Consider the following 23,530-nt stretch of genomic DNA (forward strand, 5'->3'; position numbering starts at 1 on the left):
GAGCTAATTATATAAATAAAAATATTCAAATAGCTTAATGGCTGTAAATCAAACCACTTTTAAGAGGTCATTTGGTAGAAGTAATATTCATTTAATCCACCACTACATGCTAATTACAGACACAAATGAAAAATTTATCAAGATCGGCCTCATGGAAGAACCTTTTGGAATATAACCCTAAGCTGAATTACCTAAAAAGCACTATACCTGAGCAATGATTTGTTCTCCATCGTTGTATACTTTGGTGCCTATCACATCCACCACTTTCAGGCGTTCAGAAACCTTCAGTGAAAAAAAGATATGATTAAACAGACTAAACTAAACAGACTAAACTTCTGTTTCAGAAGTTAAAAATTGGTAGCCTAGAGGCCAAATAAATAGAGCACATGGTTTTGTGTGTGTGTTGTATTAAGTGCCAGCATTTTAAAATAGATTTCCCTCAGGTGCACCTGAATTCTCAGCTTCTCATGAACAATCAGGAGCCTCAGCAACCCCCAGCCCACACAAATGGCACACAGCAACAACGGGCTGGGGTTCGGCGACCGCTCTGGCGCTGGCGCCGAGTCTAGCTGACACCCCACCCTGGCTTCCTCTGCTCCCTTACGTTACACCTGCCTAACTCTGAAGGCACGTGCATGTCCAGCCCCTGATCTTTCATGTTAAAAGAGATGCCGCGAGACACGATCAGCTGCCTCAGACGCGTTCTGTAACGTGGCCAAAACCTCCACCAGGCGTGTACCGACAACCCAACAGAGAGAAATTTCAGGAGATGAATCAGTGCTAATCCTGAGGCTTGTGGCCCAGACACAGGAAGGTGGGGAAGGCAGGGGAGGAGGAGAGCTGGGACGCGCTAGGTTTGAGATGCCGGTTAGACCTGTGAGCGCAAATGTCCACCATGCAATTGGATAAATGCGTCTGCCATTTGACAGAGGGACCTGGCCTGGTAATGGCCATTTTAGGAGGCATCAATGTATAAGCAGTGTTTAAAGCCAGGGCATTTGACAAGTTCGCCAAGTGAGTAAGCATAGCCTGAAAACAAAAGAGACCCTGGAATGCCAGTCTGAAGAGGAAAGGAGCAGAGGGGTAAACAGCAAGGTTGACTGGGAAGGAAAAGACATGCCGTGTTTCGACAAGCTCTCCCTGTAAAGGTGTAACTAGTTACTGCCCACATTTCTATCATTACCTCAGTCTGCTTTTACATCTTTTAAGTTTTTACTTAAATCCCAGTCAGTTAACATACAGTATCATATTAGTTTTCAGGCAGACGATATAGGGATCCGTTACCTCCATACAACACCCGGTGCTCATCACACCAAGTCCCCCGGCCCTCCTTACTCCTCATCCCCTATTTCCCCACCCCCCACCCCCTCCCCGCCCCGTGACGATCAGTGTGTTCTCTAGAGTTGAGTCTGTTTCTTGCTTCGTCTCTCTTTACTTTCCCTCTGCTCATCTGTTTTGTTTCTTCAATTACGAGTGAAATCATAGGGTATTTGTCTTTCTCTGACTGACTTATTTCTCCCTTAGCATTACACTCTCCAGCTCCGTCTGTCATAAATGGCAAGATTTCATTCTCTCTTATGGTTGAGTAATATTCCATTGTGTGTATGTGTGTGTGTGTATATATATATATGTATATACACCTCCTCTTCATCCATTCATCAGTTGACGGACATGTGGGCTATTGCCATAATTTGGTTGTGGTAAATAATGCTGCTATAAACATCGGGACATGTGTATCCCTTTGAATTACTATTTTTGTATTCTTTGGGTAAATATCCATGAAGTCTGCTTTTAGATAAAGACCACATATAAATCTGTTCTAGACACTCACAGGAGTCTATTACTTGTAAAACAAAGCAAAACAAAACATCTGCAGCTACAGGTAGTGAAAGAAATACCATGTTATACAAACACCATCATGTAATCTTTTCAAATAAAAATATTCAGAGAAACTTTCCTCCAGAACTAAATGTTCCAAACAGAACAACTTTTAAAGCAAAATAAAACAAAAGCATAAACATATACTTACTTCCAACGATTTAAGGAATGGCAGTGACTCGATAAAGCTTTCATACATTTTTCTCTTTTTGGCATTATTTTTTACAATTATTCTCCTGAAGGTTACCCTGTCCTAAAGGCAGAATAGCAGATACAAAGACAGTTAAGAGATAGATTTTATTAGGAAAAAAAGTTTGAAGAGATAGTTTCATTTTAGTCCCAATAAGGAACAAACAATAACTGAAGATTTTGAAATAAAAGTTTAATGTTATTATACTTTTTTCAGGTTTTTTTTATTTCTTCAGGCATAAAATATAGACCCACATAAAATATTACTTTCATTTTTTTTTTAAAAAGGAAACTATTTCCTTTTATTCGGAAGAACTGGCCAACATGTAACTGGGATAAACCCACAAGGTGGTGCTATTGCACCATTAAGAAAGCACTAGCCCTGTCTTTGTTTTCCTCCAGCTTTATTAACATTTAACTGATCTATAACATTGTGTAAAAGTTTAAGGTATACAACGTTGCTTTGATACACTTACATATAAGGATTAGTTAATACTGGTATCACCTCACATAATTACCCTTTCTTTTTTGTAAGGAGAACATTTGAGACTCCCTTTGCAACTTTCAAGTGTACAATGTTAATGATAATTACCATGCTGTTCATTCAATCCCCAGAACTCATTCACCTTGTAACTGGAAGTTTCCACCCTCTGACCACCATCTCCCCATCTCTCCCACCCTCGGCCCCTGGAAGCCACCACTGCACTCCGTGTCTCTTGAGTTCGGGCTAACACAAGTTCTTTTACTGTGGATGACATCCCCAGGATATCCAAAATCAAGTCAGCGGACCATGACCAGCATTTTTTTAAACTGAGTTATTATGGACCTATAACATTATATTAGTTTCGGGTGTACAATATATTTGGCATTCATATATATTGAGAAATGATCACCACAATAAGTCTGGTTAACACTCATCACCATACATAGTTACAAATTCTTTTTTTCTAGTGGTGAGAACTTTTAAGATCTACGCTCTTAGCAACTTTCAAATATAGCATGAACTACAGTGGCCGTGGTGGACAGGACATCACAGGTCTTATTTATTTTATAACTAGAAGTTGGTACCTTTTGACCCCCTTCACCCATGACCAGCATTTTTGTAAAAAATAAAGAATGGAAAATCTCAGCATGCACACCTTTTAGTAAAGTGTTGTTTAGTTATTTATTTCAGTTATACACAAAGACACATAAATAAACACAGTAATATACTGGTAAATATACTGGTTGTGATCTTTCCAAATGGACATCTAAATGTGGGTTGCAGGAAAAAAAATGCATGAAAAACACTTGAATTTTTTAATCATAAAGCAATTATAATGAGCTCTTGAAAAACTTATGTACGCTAGGTTGTCACATCCACATTATGTCAGTTTTTTTTTTTTTTAAATGTGCATAGAGGAACTACAGCTTTCTTGAATATCAGAGTCAAATGCCAGTGTTTATCATTCTCAGGGTTCTCCAACATTCCTGTTTATACTACTTAACCTCAAAGATACAGAACTCAATTAGGAAACTCGGGAAAATTTTAAAGATAACAGCTCAAAAAATTGTTTTCCTACAAACTTTATTTTGAAAAAATCCCGGTAAGGTATTATTTATAATGGTTCTTAGTTAAGAGCCCCCAGAATTACATTGGTTTGTCATATACTGATCAACAATTACACCACTTTAATATCCAATAAAACTGCGATATGTTCATTAATTATTAAATTACTGTCCGACACAGTGAGGCTGAATTTAGCTGAACTGGCGGGATGGAGGAAAATGCCAGCGTGGATGTAAGTCTCTAGGAAAGCAAACATCCTGTTCCCCAATTTAGTTTATTACAATTTGACAAGGGCTGTAATTTGGAGTTGTAATCCTAATAACTTTTTTAAAAGAGAAAAATGCGCAAGATAATTAGTAAAATTATTGAAATAATTTCCAAGCTTGGGTCTGCATCAGAATCAGCTATAGCATTAAAAAAACTGTTCTCAGACCCCATACTTCAATGACTCGAACAATGTCTGCGTGTAGGGCTCACTAACCTATAGGTCATAAAAGCTCCCCAAGTGATTCTGATCTATAATCAGGTTTGGGCACCGGCTGCAACACCACTTTATGGACAGAGTTTATTGCAAAACAGAGACGACGAGAAATAGTTTAGTGATTAAAAATTAACCACAATGAGGTATTTGTCTTGGGAAAAACTGTTAGTGGCCCACCTCTTCACACCCACTGTGACATATAATTAAAATCCACAAAGTCCCATTTCAAATGTTTTCATCCTAGTCATTTCAATAATTGCCCTGAATCATCGGCAGGTTCACGCACATCAGTTAACCCTTAAGGCTAACAGTGACCAAGTACTATTTACAAAGTTAGACTAGTCTAACAAAGGACTTTTCTCTTGGGATCTGCTTATCTTTCTACCTGCATTTATATGACAGAGCTCCAATGTGCTGGACTTAAAAGAAAAACATCTTTTCTACTCGACTTTCCCTGGAAAGGGGACAGTTCAGTAAGTGGCTCTTAAAAAATATATTTGAAGGATTAAGTGATAGGTTAATTCTAATTTTTAAAAAGTTCCTGCACTTAGGCACATACCCCAAGGTGATGATCATCACAAACTGCCCACCTGAATAACATGCACAGATAAGTAAAAATCTCTGAAAATGCTAAATCCTTCTTGATGGCTTAAGTATCACACACACTGGGAAATGCTGGGCCTTGGTACCCAGTTTAAGGTTTCTGCCAGGGCTGCAAATTATGAGTACTCAGAGGGGCCAGCCTGCTACACGTGTGATCTTGTTCCAAGATGTGCGGGAGGCGGCTTCCGGACCGCGCACCCCTCTGACCCTGGCTGGCAACCTCATTCGAATGACCGAACTTTCAGCGGATCCCTTCCTTAATGGAACAGGTCACAGAGGACTCCAGAAGGAGCCAACCACTCTGATAACTGGCAAACAGGTCCTATGGACCTAGCCCAGTCTGGTTTGGGGTTTCTACTTTGCTGGCTTTGGGTATTCAAATCTTTAACAGTCCTTAAAACACGCCAGACCACGACGGGTTTCTTCTCGTGTGAAACAATTTCAAATTTTCTTGTACAACTTAAAAGTGACTCATCACATTTTTACCACGGCAACAGTAACTGCCTGATTCTAATAAGAAGAAATGTGCAGTATGTATGGTTTCTCTGAGCAAAGGATTTTTATCAGCGGAACCGACTTCAGAGTTAAATGGCTGAGTCGACAGGGAGTAACGGGTTACTTATGTAAAGCTACATACGGTCCTTGGGAGCCGGACTGCAAACAGACATCCTATTCTCTCAATCTCTTCTCCTTCCACAAAAGGATTTTTGAGAGAACTAATCTAATAAATACATGTCAAAACTAGAGAGTGGGCCGTTTTCAACAATTTAAAAAGAAAATACAAGCACTGCAAACATGTCCTAAAATCAGCATTGCTTAAAGTGTGCTCTGGGCAGAACAGCACTGGGGTCTCCTGGGAGCTTATGAGAAATGCAAAATCATATGCCTCATTCCAGATCCAGTGAATCAGGATCTGCATTTTAACTATATTCCCAGGTAATCCGTAAGCACATCGGAGACCTCCTAGAATCAGCTACTCTGCATCCTGATATCACGTATGAAAAGAATCTCCCTTCCCACCTCACCTCAAACCAACTTTTAAGTCTTACAGAAATATCACCATTAACAAATTTATTTTAAAAGCCCAGGTCCCACCCCGGCAGGGTCTGATTAAATTGGTCTGTGGTGGAGCCTCAGCAAGAGGAATTTTTTTTAACATTTCCACCCCCCTCCCCCACCTTCAAGTAATTCTGATGTGTGTCCAGGTGAGAAACAGAGGCATCAGGTATTTTGATGCTACCCAGCTGCTTTTCGAGGCAAAGCTGTTACCACTTTAAAGCACACCAAGAGAACCTGTTTATGGAGGCTTCTCAAACTCTAGCTAGCATGCATCCGAGTCACGTGGTGGGTTTGCTCAAGCACAGATCACTGTGCCCCATCTCAAGAGCTTCTGATTCGGGGGACCCAAATCAGTAAGGGGGCGGGGCCAGAATTTGCATTTCCAGCAAAGTGCCCAGGTGACATAGGTTCTCCTGGTCCGGGGACCACACCTGGGGAAGCACAGATCATGTCATACCCCAGAAAGCTACCGGAAAAAACAGCGCTGGAGGCCTTGTTCATTTGTCTGGGTGGCTGGTTTTTAACGGTGGGTAAAAGAGGAGCATTTCGGATCTGAGTCTCTTTCCCAGGACCAGTAGGTTAAGCTCCTGACTTCACTGGGAAAGAACATGAAGATTTAATCCAGCGCCCAGAAGTGCAGCACCCAGTGGCTGCTTAATAAATACCCCAGTGACCAAGGAGGATCGCAAAGAAATCCACCTATCAGAACCAAAAGACTCTACCTGCCTGGCTTTCATCATAACAGTTTTCATAAATAACACTCGGGTGAAATAAATCTCTCACTCACCAAACCCCACAGAGCACCAGGAGAGGTAGCAGTGATTGTAGCTGCTCTGGGCGTATTGTACATTAAGGCCAGTTCACCGAAACTCCCGCGGTTATCGTAATTCCCCACACACCTTCCGACACCATCGCATTTCACATAGATATCAAATGTTCCTCTGTTGGACAGATGAAAAAGAAGAGATAAAAGTAACTCAAGTCAAATCTCATGACAATAGAACATCATTTCGGAGAAGAGCCGTGTGCGATGAAATCGCCTTTCCAGCTTCCCGTTCTCTGATGACAAGTAGTAAAAGGACGTTGATATGTGCCAGAGAAAACATCCGTGCCAGACAAGCGGGAAGACACCATCAGCTAGACTGCAGTAGGGACCAGACATGTGCCTGCTGGGGGAAAATGAGACCGAACGATAAAAGTTTCTAATAAAATAAATGATAAAATGAGACTCCAACCGAACAGAATATGCACAGACATCCTTCTGAAGCAGCTGACTGCAATCATCTCTGAGTGTAAGAACAGTGAAGGATGTTTTAGTTTTTGTGTCTAAAGAGAACATGTATTACTCTTGAAATCAGAAGAAGATAACTTTTTTTTAAAAGAACAGAGCTCTAACAATTTGGTCAGCCCTACTATACAGCACTTACAAGGCTCTTGTATCATCTAAGGAAGGGGCCAGCAGAGCAAGGCCCCCGGACTGGCTGCCTGCTTTCATGAATAAAGTTTTACCAGAACACAAACACACAGGTTTGCCTGCACCTTCTTGATGGCTCATCTGTATGTACCACAGCAGCAGAGCCAAGCAGCTGAGACCACATGGCCTCAAAGCCTAAAGAGTTTACTGTGGCTCTTTACATCATCTGAGGCTTTACTGCAGACTGACCCCCAAGCTAGAGCAAAATGTAGTAGAAATTCAGACTGAATATCTGATCCTGGTCTTTTTGAAGGTCTTTTTATTTTGTGCTTATCTTTTATTTGGGTTCATGTTCTAAGCAAGCAGCCCTCCGTCTGCCTGGCGCTGTCCTACACATTTCACAGACCCTGTATCTACAGAACTACATTCTTCCTGCAGACGACACTCTTCCCATACACTGTGTTTTATCAGAGAACACGGCTTCAAGTCTTTCTGAAACACCTGGGAGCACAGACAGCAGAAATTCTTTGGCTTTATTCTGTTGGCTAAACCCCTAACAAAGACAAAAAAGGGAGAGCTTTTAAGATTAGGAAAGGATTATGAATGGTAAAGATAAAACAAAAGCAAAAAACAAGATACTACACAAACATTAACAAATAAGAGAATAAATGGCTTGATGTTCATGGATAGAAGGGCTTTTCAAGGATACCTTCTAGAATGGGTTTCATGACTATTTTTCAAGTACAGAATAATTCTTCTATTAACACTATTTACACTTTAGCACCAAAACCATTTTATACATTTTCTACTTTGAACAGAATAAAGTACACAACAAATGTGCTGATGAGAAGTAAAATGAGCCTCCAGTCCAGCTGCCAGCACATGGTCTTAAAGCCTGTACCACCTTCTCATACACATTTCTCTCCGATAACGTGAAGCGTGGGGCAGAGTGGAGCCACAGAAAGACCACGAACAGTGGCCAAGAGACCGGATGCCGAGCTGGCTGACCTTCACCGACTCCTGTCACTTCTGTGAGCCTGGGAGTTTTCATCTGTCAAGTGGCTGATTAGGATCTAAGTGAACCAGGAAATGTAATGGAGTTTTTAACCGTATTTCGGTTTGCCATATACCCTACAGTTAAATACAGTGTAACAGCTGAGTGAATTTCTGAGGTGTTTCACTGATGAAAGCTGTTAAGGATACAAAAATCAAGACTTTAATTTATACATGAAATAAATGGGTCTGTTCTAAAATCAGAGAGCTCACCCCAGCCCAGCCCTCGACAATGGCTCTACAGGTCACCACGGCATTAAGACAAGGAAATGGAGGAGTCGGTGAGAGCCCTCCACGTGGAGAGCGTGCATGACTGCTGATATAGGAGAGATGCCAACCACAGAGCCAAGTCAAGAAATGAGGCTGTGCAGACAGATGGGGTGTGATTTTCCACAAGGCTATGAGCTGAGCACAACTCTACCCAGAGAAGCAAATGCAACCCAATGAATCCGGCCAGGCTGAGAGATGACCTGTGTGGCTCCCAAAACGGGAGGGGCAGTTCAGCATCACTTTACCAAAGTGAGGAAATATAGCCTCCGTTCACACTGCTCCCCCAAGTACAGTTAGGGCTCTTACCTAATTACTGCTTAAAGCACGCTCTTCTTTGACAAAGTGAAGATGTTTTCTGAAATTACATTTTCAATATGAATGCCCACCTTCTCATTTAAATAAAATAATCTCTCTACGGTGTTTTAAAATAACTTCTCTATGTTTTTAATGCACAAGAATGCAAAAACAATTTCTGGAAAGAACATAAACTACCCTCTCTACCATGTGCATGTTTTACTTTATCGTTAATAAAAAAAGAACAGATTGAGTTATATGATTCAACACCCCAGATGCTGTGCTCTGCCTCCCTCCTAAGTGTAACAGGCATCCTCTCAAGCCAAAGTTAGTAAGTGAAGCAGCTCACAGTAAATGACTGAGATTTATAGATTTAACTAACCCAAACCATCCATTCTTCTATAAACTAGGCCTCTTTTCATGATCTAATGTGGTTTCACCACACATATTCACAGCAGGCTTCCAGGGCATATTATGGAGTAACAAGAACAAAGAGGTAACAGCCACTATCGAATATTAAAGAGGTAACAGCAACTATCAAATATTAATTTGCCAGTTGTTATAAGAACCGCTGAGAATTTATACAGAAGGGTCATTACATTTCAGCAGTGAGGTTACGCAAAACTTACCTATCAATCACGTAGAAGTTGTCACCATCATCACCTTGATCAATTACATGCTCCCCTTCTTTGACCAGTTTTTCAAACATGGCATCTAACACTTGAGACATCTGCTCCTATTTTTTTAAAAAGAAAAGATACAATCCTTATGTTTGTCTACAATATCTTCCTTTAACTAACCGTAATTGGCTTTATATTTCTGTGAACCAGCTCGAAGAAACAGAAATATCATCACTGCCATTAAATCTTGTCAAAAAAAGAAAAAGTACACAGCACAGTTGTTCTCGCCACCTAACAAATGAGATGATTATGTATTTCCTTTCATCTTCAGTACCTGAAAGTAATTATAATTAGCTATTTCAGAATATTTCAGCACAATGATCACCACTGTAATATATTGAAAAACAAACCACCAAACACCATATACCTTACACATGAAATAGAACCTTGGCAACTAAAATGACCAGGTTCGTAAAGAACGACTGCAAATGCCTTTTAAAGACTGTTTTTAAAACTTCCCTGTGTTTAGTCATCACTAGAACTAAATACTTAGTGAATTCAAATTCTGGCTCCAATCTTGTTTGGTTTTAGCACCAAAAACAAAAACACATAACAGAAAAACAACATAGGCAAATCCAAAATTGACTATGGCAAATTTGTCATCACTGTTCTTTACCACTATAGTTCTCTTCAAGAAGCAACCATTTACCTCCGTAGGACAGATTTATTAACACTGAAGCCAGAAACGTCAAACCTGTCCTTCAACTACCTAAACTACATGAAATTTTTATTCTGCTCAAGGGTGGCTGACAAGGCTTAAGGATAAACTTCAGCTAGTGAGAATAAACTAGAAGGTGAAGAAATCTTTCCTCAGAACAACTACAGGAACAATTCAAAGACCCTCAGACAAAAGGGCTGTTTCTCAAACTGGGTTTTGTGGAACCCAGGGACTTTGTGGAAGTGCTTCAGTGATTGATTCTGTAAACCATTGATTTAACTGCCTCCTCAAAGTGTATCTGAGCCATTAAATATTGAAACTAATGGAAACCAAGGTGCTCAGATAAATTATATATAGTTTTTCCGTGAGGTTAAATTTCTCATAAAATTAACTATGGTTAAGTGAACAATTCAGTGGCCAAAAAGTTGTGCAACCACCACTTCTTAGTTTCCAAACATTTGCACTGCCCCAAAAAGAAGCCCTATGCCCACTAAGCAGTCACTTCGCTATTCTCCCCTCACTGGCCCCTGGCAACACCTACCTGTTTTCTATCTCTATGGATTCCCCTAATCTGGATATTTCCTACAATGCAATCATACAACGTGTCCTGTTGCTTCTGCCTTATTTCACTCAGCATAAGGTTTTCGAGGTTCATCCTTGTTCTGGATATATCCTACTTTATTCCTCTTTTACGGATGAATAATATTCCACTGTAAATATACCACATTTTGTTTATCCATTCATCTGTCAATGGACACTTGGATTGTTTTGCTTTTGGCTACTGTGAATAGTGGGGCTACTGAACATTCATATTCAAGTATTTGTTTGAATATTTATGTCAATTCTTCTGGCTTATACCAAGGAGTGGAACTACTAAGTCATATGGTAATTCTAGAACTTTTTGAGCAACTGCCAAGCTGTTTTCCACAGTGCCTAAACCATTTTCTTTCCCACGAGCAAAGTACTAGGGTTTCAATTTCTCCACATCCTCGCCAGCACTTGTTATTTTCCCTTCTTAAAAAAAAAATTATACCCACCCTAGTAGTGCTGGGCTGGTATTTCATTGTGGTTTCGGGATTGGCATCTCCCTAATGACTAGCTATGTTGAGAATATTTGCATGTGTTTATTGGTCATTTATATATCTTTTTTGGAGAAATGTCTATTCAAGTATTTTGCCTAATTTTAAGTTGGGTTATTTTGTTATTGAGTTATAAGAGTTCTTTATACATTTTTGGATATTTGGCCATTATATATATATGATTTGCAACTATTTTCTCCCATTCGGTAGAATGTCTTTCACTTTTTTCAATAATGTCCTTTGATGCACAAATTTTTTTATTTTTTATGAAGTCCAATTTCTTTCTTTTCATATTCTTGTCTTTGGAGTCCACCTAAGAATCCACTGCTAAATAAATTCAAGGTCATGAAGATTTACCCTTGTGTTTTCTTCTAAGAGTTTTTATAGTTTGGGAGCTTACATTTAGGTCTTGGATCCATTTTCAGTTAATTTTTGTGTACAGCGTAAACCACAGCTTGGTTTCTGTGTGTGTGGGATATCCAGTTGTCCCAGCACCATTTGTTGAAGGGACTATTCTTTCACCATTGAATGGTCTTGGCACGCTCATCAAAAATCAAATGGATATCAAATCAAATGTATAAATCAAATGTATAGGTTTGTTTCTAGAGCTCAATTTTATTCCACTATTCTATGTGTCTACCCAGGCCAGTAACACATTGTTTTTATTCCTGGAGCTCTGCAGTATAGGTTTTTTTTTTTTTTTTTAAGATTTATTTATTTTAGAGAGAAAGGGGGAGAGGGGCAGAGGGAGAGAATCTCAAGCAGACTCCCTGTTGAGCATGGGGCTCGATCTCACAACCCTGAAATCATGACCTGAGCTAAAACCAAGAGTGGTATGCTTAAGTGTCTGAGCCACCCAGGTGCCCCTGTAGCAAAAGTTTTAAAATTGGCAAGTGTGAGTCCTCCAACTTTGCTCTTCTTTTGCAATATTATTTTGATGATGTGGGCCCTCCTTGGTTATATATACGAATTTAATAAATGATACAACAGCAAAATGTTAATGCGTTTTCCTGGTTTAGCTTTATAATACATAAATGTTACCAATTTAAACTTTTATAAAATCAAAAATCATACTGACACAAATAATTTTTGTAAAGCTTTTTTATTTTTTATTTGACAGAGAGAGAGAACACAAGCACAGGGAGCGGCAGGCGGAGGGAGAAGCAGGCTCCCTGCTCAGCAGGGAGCCCGATGTGGGGCTCGATCCCAGGACCCTGGGACCATGACCTGAGCTGAAAGCAGATGCTTAACCAACTGAGCCACCCAGGCACCTCCCAGACACAATTTTTATTTTTTTATTTATTTTTTAAAGATTTTTATTTATTTATTTGACAGAGAGAGATAGAGCAGGAACACAAGCAGGGGGAGTGGGAGAGGGAGAAGCAGAATCCCCGCTCAGTAGGGAGCCCGATGCGGGCCTTGATCCCAGGACCCTGGGATCATGACCTGAGCTGAAGGCAGGCGCTTAACGACTGAGCCACCCAGGCGCCCACAAATAATTTTTAAAAAGAATACAGAACCTCTACAAATACAGATATATTGCTAAGTAAAAAGAAGAACGGGGCAGGACACCATGGAGAGTTTGCTGCCACTGAAATTTAAAAAAAAACAACATACTGCTCTGTACAAAGCATAACCCTGGAAAAATACCCATGAGAATGCTCAAAACACGTGGCTCCTGAGAAGCTGGGGTGTGAGGGAGATTTTCTCTCCCCGACTACTCTTTAGTTTTTTTTGGATTTTTATAAATTGTGTATGCAAACAGACTTAGAACTTTTAATTAAAAAACCCGAGCTCTCCATTTGAACAGAGAATATACTACTGCATCTTCCCGTGAGCTAAGCAAAGCTTTTGGAGGAACATGGGGGTGGGTCCTGCAGGAAGGGGTTTTCATCCCCTCCCTCAGTCCCTGTGTGAACTCTGACACCTACTTGTGAAACAGGAGCCCCTGCAAAAGATGAAGCCAGTGTGGCAGTGCTGTCTGGATGTGTGGCTAATTGGCCCCATGGGGACCATTTTATCCAAATGAGTTCGTCAACCAGGCAGCATATGGTCACCCATCAAAATTATGAAGTTTGATTAAATGTTTTACTAATATTTTGTTGCACTTACTATTTATATTCCAACTCTTTTAGTCCAGATGGAGAGAGAATATCAGCTTTATTGATTAGCTCTTTCTCTAAATGTCAAATGGAGAAAAAAAATGAAATACACTGCTCTAGAAAATTTTTTGGTTGTCTTGGTATTTAGCTGCATTTTAAAACATGATAAAGCTTAGGAATTCACACATAATATACAAAAAAAGTATTTCCTGGTAAAATACAGAACAATCATTTCTTCTAGAACTTCTCACTGTGACAGGTGTCTATTCTAATCAATCAAAATGCAATCTCCCCATAATTATGCACAGACTGAAAAGAACTTAGGAAATATTTAATATGCAGAGGCTTATCCCAGTGACTGACAACTACAGTAGGAAATCTACATCTTATTCTACAGAAAGCAAATTAGAGCTCGATGAAAGGTCTCTAACTTCAAAAATAACAATTTACTCTCCATTAATGAAAGAACCTATCATGGAGCATAGGAAAGTTATTTCAGTTTGCCTCAAATTAGAAATATTTCAGAAGAAAAATGGCCTACTGAGTCGAGCATTAAAATATTCATGAAAAGGATATCTTCAAAGAGATTAATAATTATAAATGCTGTGCTCAAACATAGGAATATACAGCCCTCCCAGGAAAAATTTCAGAGGCCTAGGAGGTGCCAGATTTCCAAGTTTACCAACGACTTCAGGGAATTCAGATGGGATAGTACGTAAAAGGCCAAGATCATTCTTCTTCCTAGTTAGTATTTACTGCTTCCTTCCTCCTCCCAATCTTCCCGTTTCAGAAAAAGGTACCAGCTCGTGTTCATTCCAGCGAGACAGTGGGAGTCATCCTAGACCCTTTCCAACAGGTCACAAATCGCTCGGTCCCTAAAAAGTGCCAACTTCTGCTAATCTTGAATATTTTATGAAACCGTCCCCTTGTCCTCTTCCCTAAGCCCATTTCCCGCCTTTCTACCTTCCATCCTGCCACTGCAGTGACCTCAGACACATTTGATTGTTCATTTCTCTGCTTAAGATGTTTCGATGGTGACTTCCCCCTGCCTCCAGTACGTGGCCGACACTACAGGGCGCATTCTAGAAGGGTCCCTGATGACACAGCACACCCGTATCTGAGCTCTCGCCACCAGTGTCCGCTGGTGCAGGCTCCCGTGGAACCACTCTCCTTCCTACTCACTCTCTGCAGCTCAGCTCGCGTGGCCTCCCCAGCTCCCTGAATCCCCAGGTGGGGCCGAGAGACCCTCTCCTCAGTGTCCTGATTCCATCACAGCATGGATCATGTTGTACGAAACTGCTTTTGAATCCCTCATCAAATTATAAATTCCAAGAAGACAAGAGCCATGTCTGAGTATTTCTGCGGCGTCCCTAAAAAGGCTTTACATGGACTTCGGAGCACAGTGAGCAGTCTGGGCATCAAAGTGAAAGGAGCTGTTGTATAAGCAGATTATTGGAGTTGAATATGTAATTCACTTTAAATGCATCCGGGTATTGTAAAAAAAATATATGTATCGTGAAACACTAGAAGACTGTTTAAAACATGAGCTTAACCTAAAATCTTCAATCTGCCATGTTTGGGGAGGTTTTTATTTATTCTAGGTAGTAATCTGTTGAGAAAAATAAAGTTTTACTCATCTATATTTTGCATCATTTCCAGAAATGTAGGGAAATAAATCAAGATAGCTTGAGCTCACATTTTTAAAAAAAACATCTTTTGGAAACAACTATGTAAATATATTTGCTTCTTTCCTATAAAATACTCAATAATGACAATTCATGAATTTGCTAACTTCGTGAACTGGCTTCTTCTCCCCCGCCGCCCCAAGAACTGGCTTTTAAAATACATATATTGAAGACCTTCCACATAGCAGCAAAAAAAGGCTAAAAAAATTTACTATTTGGGGTGCCTGGGTGGCTCAGTTGGTTAAGCATCTGCCTTCAGCTCAGATCATGATATCAGGGTCCAGGGACCGAGTCCCGCTTGGGGTTTCTTGCTCAGCGGGGAGCCTGCTTCTTCCTCTGCCCCTCCCCCTGCTTAGGCTCTTGCTCTCCCTCTGTCTCTGAAATAAATAAATAAAATCTTTAAAAAAAATAAATAAGGGGAGCCTGGGTGGCTCAGTCGTTAAGCATCTGCCTTTAAGTGTCTGCCTTCAGCTTGGGTCATGATCCCAGCTTCCTGGGATCAAGCCCCACATCAGGCTCCCTGCTCGGGAAGCCTGCTTCTCCCTCTCCCACTCCCCCTGCTTGTGTTCCCTCTCTCACTCTCTCTCTCTCTCTCTCTGTCAAATAAATAAATAAAATTTTTAAAAGAAAATTTACTGTTTATAAAAATCACCACTTTAATTAGGTAAGCTGTTCCTGGCCAGAATATACTAGTGAAAGCTTTTTAAAAATTATTTTAAATGCATCCAAAATTTTCACAGTGCTTTTAAAAGAGTTAAAGGTGAAATGGCAAGAAAGGAGGAGACAGAACAGGCAGCAGCATCTCCGGAAAACACGCCTGGCAGCCATCCGACGCCCGTCTATTTATCACTGGGCACAGGGGCACCGGAGAGCACCACACAGTCACTGCTGGAGCACTGAAATATGGCTTCGATTCAACAGGAAAGTATGCACACAGAGGAACACGTGGTAGTCACCCAAATCCAGAGCTGGAGCACTTCGCGGCCGGCGCTCATCCTCGCTACAGGAAGCGTGGCGGGGGGCCAGGACCCCGGCCTCACCTGAGAGCCGGTGAGAAATGCAGACTCTCAGGCTCCACCACACATCTACTGAACCAGACTCTGCCTTCTGAACAAGATCCTCTGGTGACAGACAGACACAGGAAAGTAAGAGAAGCCCTGCTTCTGGTGAGCTCTGAAACTCTCCCAAGTAAAGTTCTAGTCGAAAAATAGAGAAATCTCCTTAGCTGAAGCCTACCCCTAAGGGTAAAACTGAGCATTAATTTTACAGCTGTCCTCTCTGTGTATCTGGAGGAAAGAGTTAAATACTAAATTAGTTTAATTCCAATACCACACACACACAAAGTTGTAGCTTTCCACTAATCATTATTTGGACTCCTATTGGTGGAAGATGATTAGAGATCACATAGTTTTAGTGTCCTTTAATGTCACAGAGTCATTATCATTCTAGATAAATGAGATGAGGGATTATGTGGAAGCCCATCAAAATTTTACAAATTCCCTTTAGTCACTTATTCTAGCATTTAATACAAGAAAATATTTCCATTCCTAAATTTTCTATCTTAATTCCATTTCTTTTTTTTTTTTTTTTTGGAGGGATGGGGAGAGAGAGAGAGGGACCGAGAGAGAGAGAATCTTAAGCGGGCTCCATGCCCAGTGTAGATCCCAATGCAGGGCTTGATCTCACAACCCTGAGATCATGACTTGAGCTGGAATCAGGAGTAAGATGCTTAACTGACTGAGCCACCCAGGAACCCCTTAATTTCATTTCTTAATCTTCCATTATTAGAGCAAACAACCAACAACCCCATTCTTTAGAGCTCAGTTTTACAAACTCAGTAAGAATTCTAGAGGACCTGGGTCAAACTGGACAAAATTATATACGTGTGGTCCTAAAACAACATCTCCAAAGTCACAAAATGTAATCCGTGTTCCCGGAGGACATGACAGAAACATATGCGGTATTAGAAACAAAAGATCTTTAAAAAATGTTTCAGGGTGTCCTATGACCCAGTGTAGAACACTCAATACAATACAGTACCTTCCTCTTTATAAAAATGACTTTAAGAAGACCTCATCTTAAAAAGAGTAGGTCTTAATGTTCTAGGGCATCAATCTGAAAACTAGAAGATGCTGCGTTTGACCAAAAAAAAGTTGAGATAAGAGGCGTCTGGGTGGCTCAGTTGTTAAACGTCTGCCTTCAGCTCAGGTCATGGTCCCAAGGGTCCTGGGATAAAGCCCCACATCGAGCTCCTTGCTCAGCGGGAAGCCTGCCTCTCCCTCTGCCCCTCCCCCTGCTCGTGTGCTCGTGTGCCACTCTCGCTAATAAATACATTAAAAAAAAAAAAACTCAAAACATTAAAAAAAAAGTTGAGGTAAGCTACAGGAGTTGACTCAGTTTCCACATTTGGGTCATGGCAGCAGGATCATGGCAACCCAAATGATCACATAGCAATAAAGAAGCATAATGTGAGATGAAGGAAGAGAACATTTAGGTCCAAGCACAGGACAAAATGTGAATCACATGCTCACAAGACAGGGGTTTCTAGAAAAAATACAAACCAGAACCAAAGAACAGAGATTTCAAAATCCTTACAAAGAAAAAAATCCCTCTACCTTTAAAATGAAGTAAAATGTTGCTTTTAAAATACATATAATACAAAAGTTAGCCACTAAAATATCATTACTATCACTAGTCGGTGAGAGAGGCAATCCACCGTGGGCCCCGCGCCGCCCTGCATGCTCCTGCTGGGTGTACAAAGAATGCAAGGTCCAACCCTCTCTTCATCTGGGCCGTTTCTCAGGGCTACACTTGTAAAGTAACCTGGAGGGATGAGATAATGTCTTCCGTGGACAAGGGGCAGGCAGGCCTGTGCGCTCATGGCTTCAAGGACACTGCACCTCCCAAGCTTAGTGTTGCTCTCCTGGAACACAAACTACCACGTAGGCAGGCATCTCGGGGGGGGGGGGGGCTTTACGTCATCCCGGGGGACGTTAACTTGTTGGGAGGGTAAAATCCAAGACCCTGCAACCGTTCTTTACTCTGAAGCTGAAAAAAAAAACCATTTCTGGTCACTGAGATGTAGCTTACCGGATCCAGGTTCTTAAACAGCAGGATGTCTTTGCAAGCCTCTTGCAATCGATTTCTTTGATCATCAGTTTTGGGATGTATAATCTAAAAGGACACCATATTAACAAACAAATTAGTCTACTCATCTTATGATAAGGGATAAAACTTCCCAGCAGGACGTCAGAGGGGAGAACTATCAGTGCTGAGGTTCACCTTAGGGGACCAGACACAAGCTATCAGCCCCCTAAGTAAGGGCAAGTAGTGCAGCCTTGTCTCGAGACGTGGTGCACACTCATCAACAGAGCGCTTGAATGTTTTTCAAACGGGTGTTTTCCCCCAGGTTAGCAAGTTCATTTTCTAAAGGTCTGTGATTTGCTATTCACTAAAGACCCCAAAGCTCCCAGCCAGTGGGAACATACAGAAGGACAACAGGCCACAATGGCTATGCTGAAGGTCTGGAGACTGCCTTCATTCTGTTTAATACTCTCTCGATATTCTCTAATACTGTTTCATACTCTACCACTGAGTGAGATAGTCTTTTAGGATGTAGACCTTTCCTTTGAAATGGGACAGTCTCTCGAAGTCAATAAATTCTTACACGTATATTGCATTAGATGTTAAATATATTTTTACACACTATGTATGTAACTATCCCCACAGAGAGTGGTTTTCCAAAGGGAGCACGTAAACATGGGGTGACGTACCTAGAGTGTGGATTTGAGGAAAGGTGAATCCAATGGTCCTGGTGTGCTCAATTTAGAATGAGCTCAAAGAGAACCAGTGGTCTATTCTTCCTAAAGCGTCATCCCAGGAGGGCGAAGACCAACAGAATGCCCTCTGTAAGTGTGGCGTTTCAACTCTCCAGAGCCTCTTTTGATGAGTGGAAGGCTCAACCCACTTGAACCAAAAGGCCCATTCTTTTGTGAACATTGGTAGTTTGTAACTATAAAATGAGTCAAGAGGAAGAGACAGTCCTAAAAGCAGCAAGCATGGAGAGTCACCCTCCTGGACCACCGATGCACTGATGTTCAGAGAGCGGCTGTGGGGGCTGACGAGCAGGTGCCCCAGCTCCTCCGTCACTGGCCCCACCACTGGATCAGCCGGAATCAGGCAGTGGGGAGCTTTGTGCTCATGAATACACCAAGACTCACAATGGGAAATTAGAATCGGCATTTCAAACCCATCTCAGGTGGCTAAATATCAATGAAAACCATAGGCCCAAATAAAGGAAATTTACAGTATTCAGGCATACACCTTGTTTTACTGACTTCACCTTAATGGGCTTCACAGATAAGATGTGATTACAAATTGGAGGTGCATGGCAACGCTGCATTGAGCGCCATTTTTCCAGCGGCATTTGCTCATTTCATCTCTCTGTGTTACATTTTGGTAATCCATGAAGTATTTCAAACCTTTCCATTATGACTGTATTGGTTATGGTGATCCGTGATCAGTTATTAGGACTTGCTGAAAGCTCAGATGATGGTTAGCATGTTTTAGCTATAAAGTATATTTTTAATTAAGGCATGTACATTGTTTTTTTTAGACATAATGCTAAAACAGAGTATACACATAACTTTTATATGCACAGGGAAAACAAAAAATTCATTTGACTGGCTTTCCTGCAATATTTGCTTTATTTCAGTGGTCTGAAATTGAACTCACAGTGTCTGCAAGGTGTGCATGTATGTGTATTATTTATATACTACACAAAAGAACATCAGCCAGTGGGAGAGGAAGTCACTGCATTTTTTTCCCATATGGGTAAGATATATGCAAACTTTTATTTACTATCTAATCAATATTCACCTCAATCTAGATTTTAAGACGACATATGGACACAGAAAAAGCAGACCCTGGTGCCTACTAACTCAGTGCTTACTATACAAGAAACTTTTTAAATTAGTGCACTGAGAAAATCATGCCAACCAAAATTCGTATCTCCCTACTTCAAATAAGGAAGGTTAACACAATAAAACAAAACAAAAAGTCACTTCTCACTCCAACTAGAACCTCAAATCAAAGCAATCATAAAATGTTTGCCTGCTGAGGGGCACCTGGGTGGCGCAGTCGGTTGAGTGGCCAACTCTTGATTTCGGCTCTGGTGGTGATCTGAGGGTCATGGGGTCGAACCCAGAGTCAGGCTCTGTGCTGAGTGCAGAGTCTGCTGGAGACTCCTTCTCTCCCTTGCTCTGCCCCTCCCCCCTTCTCTCTCTCTCTCAAATAAATAAAATCTTTAAAAAAAAATGTTTGCCTGCTAAGAAGCTCTGTCCTCAGAGAGAAAACGTTGGGGATGCCATGGCACCCCTATGGAAAAAACGTTCTAGGCCCAAGATGGAGGTGCTCCAGCCCAGGGAGCAACGTCAGCACACCACAATTTAGATAGCCTTTGTGTCCCCATAAATGCTCCAGAAACGTGGCATATCCACTTAGCCAACCAAGGCCCAAAGCAAAGCCAACTGTGGGTTCTACATTTATTTCTCGTCCCTTATTCCTTATCCCACAAACGCTTCCTGCCTTCTACCCCATCTCCCAGTTCTCTGGACTCTTGGGAACCCGCTTCAGGAAGTGGTAGGGTTTGTCTGGATCACCCAGATTATCTTCTTTAATCATTCTTGGCACCATCTTGCCCCTGCTTTACTCTTGTTATCAATTTAAGTCTTTCTGGGTGCCTGGGTGGCTCAGTCGGTTAAGCGACTGCCTTCGGCTCAGGTCATGATCCTGGAGTCCCGGGATCAAGTCCCACATCCGGCTCCCTGCTCAGCGGGAAGCCTGCTTCTCCCTCTAACCCTCCCCCCTCTCATGTACTCTCTCTCTCTCTCATTCTCACACTCTCAAAATAAATAAATAAATCTTTAAAAAAAAAATTTTAAGTCTTTCTCCACGACCGTTCACTCCGCAGGAACCCCTCACACAACAGCTTTTTCCTCTTCTCTCTCTCTCCTAACTAGTGTTTTAATGCATTAACCCTTTTCAATTCTGGTTCTTAATCCTGCCACCACTGCTGTGGTCTACGGCTCTCCCTGTTTTCCGTTCTCCCTCTGTCCCCTCTCCCCATCCTCACTCCTCAGAGAGTCTTCTATCTTTTACAGACCCCACATTAAAATCCTGTTCTGTGTTCTGGAAAGCTAACAGTCAGAAATCAGGTGACTCCTTGAGGCTTTGGTGCCCCTGCTCTGTAACCAACTGCTCAAAAGATGTTCTCCCACTTCTAAAGACTCATTTTTTTCTGTTTGGGTTGGTGTGATCCTACAGATAAGATCTGCATCTGGATAACTAAGGGTGTAACTAAACCATACACCCAAATGTGATTTTTATTACACTAGAAGTCACTTTTTTTTACTAAATTTTATTTCTGATTTCAGGGTAAAAATCTCGTTTGTTAAACAAATAATTATGTAGCATTTATTATGTGCCAAGCACTGGTTTAAGGGCTTTAAAAATATTAACTCATTTTATCCTAGTAACTGACCCCATGAAGCAGGTAATAATTTATGCTAAGTAAAATAAGTGAGACAGAAAGAAAAATACCACACGATCTCATATATTAAAATGAACTTCCCCCATGTCATTTCTTCAGTGTCAGAAAGCTCAGAGCTGCAGAGCTAGGATTCACCCCAGCAGGGGTGGCTACAGAATTTATGCTCTAAACCAGGGTCAGCAAACTGGGGCCTGCAGGCCCCTAAGCTAAGAACGATTGGGAGAAAAAAAGCAGAAGAATTAATACTTCTTAACATGTGAAAATTCTATAAATTCAAATTCAAGTGTCCATAATAAAGTTTTTTTGTTTTTTGTTTTTTTAAAGTAAGCTCTACACCCAACATGGGGCTAGAACTCACCACCCCGAGATCAAGAGTTGCACATGCCACCGAATGAGCCAGCCAGGCGCCCCCAGAAATAAAGTTGCAATGGAACACAGCCACACTCATCCATTTATGATTTATCCCCGGCTGTTTTCAAGCTACATCTGCAGAGCAAGTAGCTTTGACAGAGACTGTACGCCCCTCAAAGTCTAAATATTTATTACCTGGAAAGAGTAAATTGTTCAGTTAAAAAAAAAAAAAAAGGTTTACAGACAGCTCTGCTCTAAACACTGGTGTCTTTCATTTCAAAAAATGAGAAAACCAATTAATAAATAAAGGGTATATAGACACTTTCTCTAAAGAAAACACTGCAAATCTATTCTGCTAATAAGCAAGGGCTATCTGTACAACGTAGTTTCCTACTTGTTCAGCCCATTGTCCACACACAGCTGAAGGTAACCTTTAAAAAATTTAAATCAGAACACCTGGATGGACTCTATCACATTTCCCGAGCATGAAGGGCCCGTCCTTCCTTCGGCCCCCCCTAGCCTGTAGGCACAGATGCCTGCACTCAGAACTGCCAACAGCTCCCAAGCTGGGGCGCTGAGGTCAAGCCAAATGGGCTCCTGGGCTTTGGGGCAAGACTACCTTTCTCTACCCTCTGGTCCCACTTCTGCAACTACTCCGTTTAATTAGGGACCCTGTCCATGGGGGGTTTGGTTTCCTTTTAGCACTTCATATTTGTAACTGTTCATTAGTTTACTGTCTTGTTGTCTAATTCTGCTATTAGCCTCTAAGCCCCAAGATGGCAGGGACTTACCCACAGTGCTCGCCACTGAACCCATAATTTTGAGGGGTAACACAACAAGGAAATGACCCATTCTTCAAATTATCAGCTCTTCTCTAGCAGAAGAGCTACATGTTAGGTGTATATATAACTCTTACATTTTCACTAGCTTTTTAAAGATTTTTAAAAAAATAATTTCTACAGCCAACACGAGGCTTGAACTCACAACCCCGAGAAGGAGAGTTGCATGCTCCACCATCTGACACAGCCAGGCGCCCCTATAGCTTCATTTATTAAAGGTAAAATCTAATTTGTGATTTTTCCAAAATCCATCTTAAGTATTTAAATTTTCTTCAAATTTATATCAGAGAATATTTATACTAATCCGAGACTTAAGGATTTGATACATCATCTGTGAAATACAAAATGTTCAAATGAAATGGTACTTTATCAAAATATATGTTTTCCTTACAGACGTTTTTCCGTATCTGCTTAGAGCCAATTAATTCTGAAATCTGTAGTAATCATTTCCAAGGGCTATGGTGCAATTTGCCTTGTAGTATCTACGACCAAAAAAACACTGCAGTTTTTAGTAACATGTTTAGAGAATAGTCAAACTAATGGAGACCCTGAAGCACTTTATAATTATAATAAATTAATTACAAAAAAACTATTAAAAGTAACATGGAGGGTGTTACAGGGGACAACTCTTAGCAGTGAATGCCTGACTCACAAAGATTCTTCCTTCTCTAGGAACGGCCTTCATTTAAAAGTGATGTCGTCTGGTAGCCAAAGGCTGCACTCCTTGTCCCTGGCCCCCTACCCAAAGCTGGGTCCATGAGAAACTCTCCCAGAGAAACCAGGACTTTAAGCTGAG

At 41.1% G+C, this 23,530-nt stretch overlaps 1 protein-coding gene across 3 annotated transcripts in view; it reads right to left on the reverse strand.

Moving 5' to 3' along the window:
• PRKAR2B (protein kinase cAMP-dependent type II regulatory subunit beta) overlaps positions 1-23,530 on the reverse strand; it is a 91,210-nt gene that overhangs the window by 6,346 nt on the left and 61,334 nt on the right. For all 3 annotated transcript variants that reach the window (XR_003611648.2, XM_028118960.2, XM_028118971.2), the window contains exons 4-8: positions 18,085-18,168; positions 9,420-9,526; positions 6,547-6,700; positions 2,030-2,131; positions 208-282 (exon numbers count right to left, since the gene is read on the reverse strand). Coding sequence is in view for 2 of the 3 variants with exons in the window: in XM_028118960.2 (XP_027974761.1) it covers positions 208-282; positions 2,030-2,131; positions 6,547-6,700; positions 9,420-9,526; positions 18,085-18,168 (522 nt within the window). In the remaining variant the exon portion in view is untranslated. The remainder of the gene's footprint in view (positions 1-207; positions 283-2,029; positions 2,132-6,546; positions 6,701-9,419; positions 9,527-18,084; positions 18,169-23,530) is intronic.

Source organism: Eumetopias jubatus, unplaced genomic scaffold (assembly GCF_037043125.1).
Source record: "Eumetopias jubatus isolate StellerSeaLion01/CBP00866 unplaced genomic scaffold, mEumJub1_p1.0 scaffold_14, whole genome shotgun sequence".
NCBI classification, from domain to species: Eukaryota; Metazoa; Chordata; class Mammalia; order Carnivora; family Otariidae; genus Eumetopias; species Eumetopias jubatus.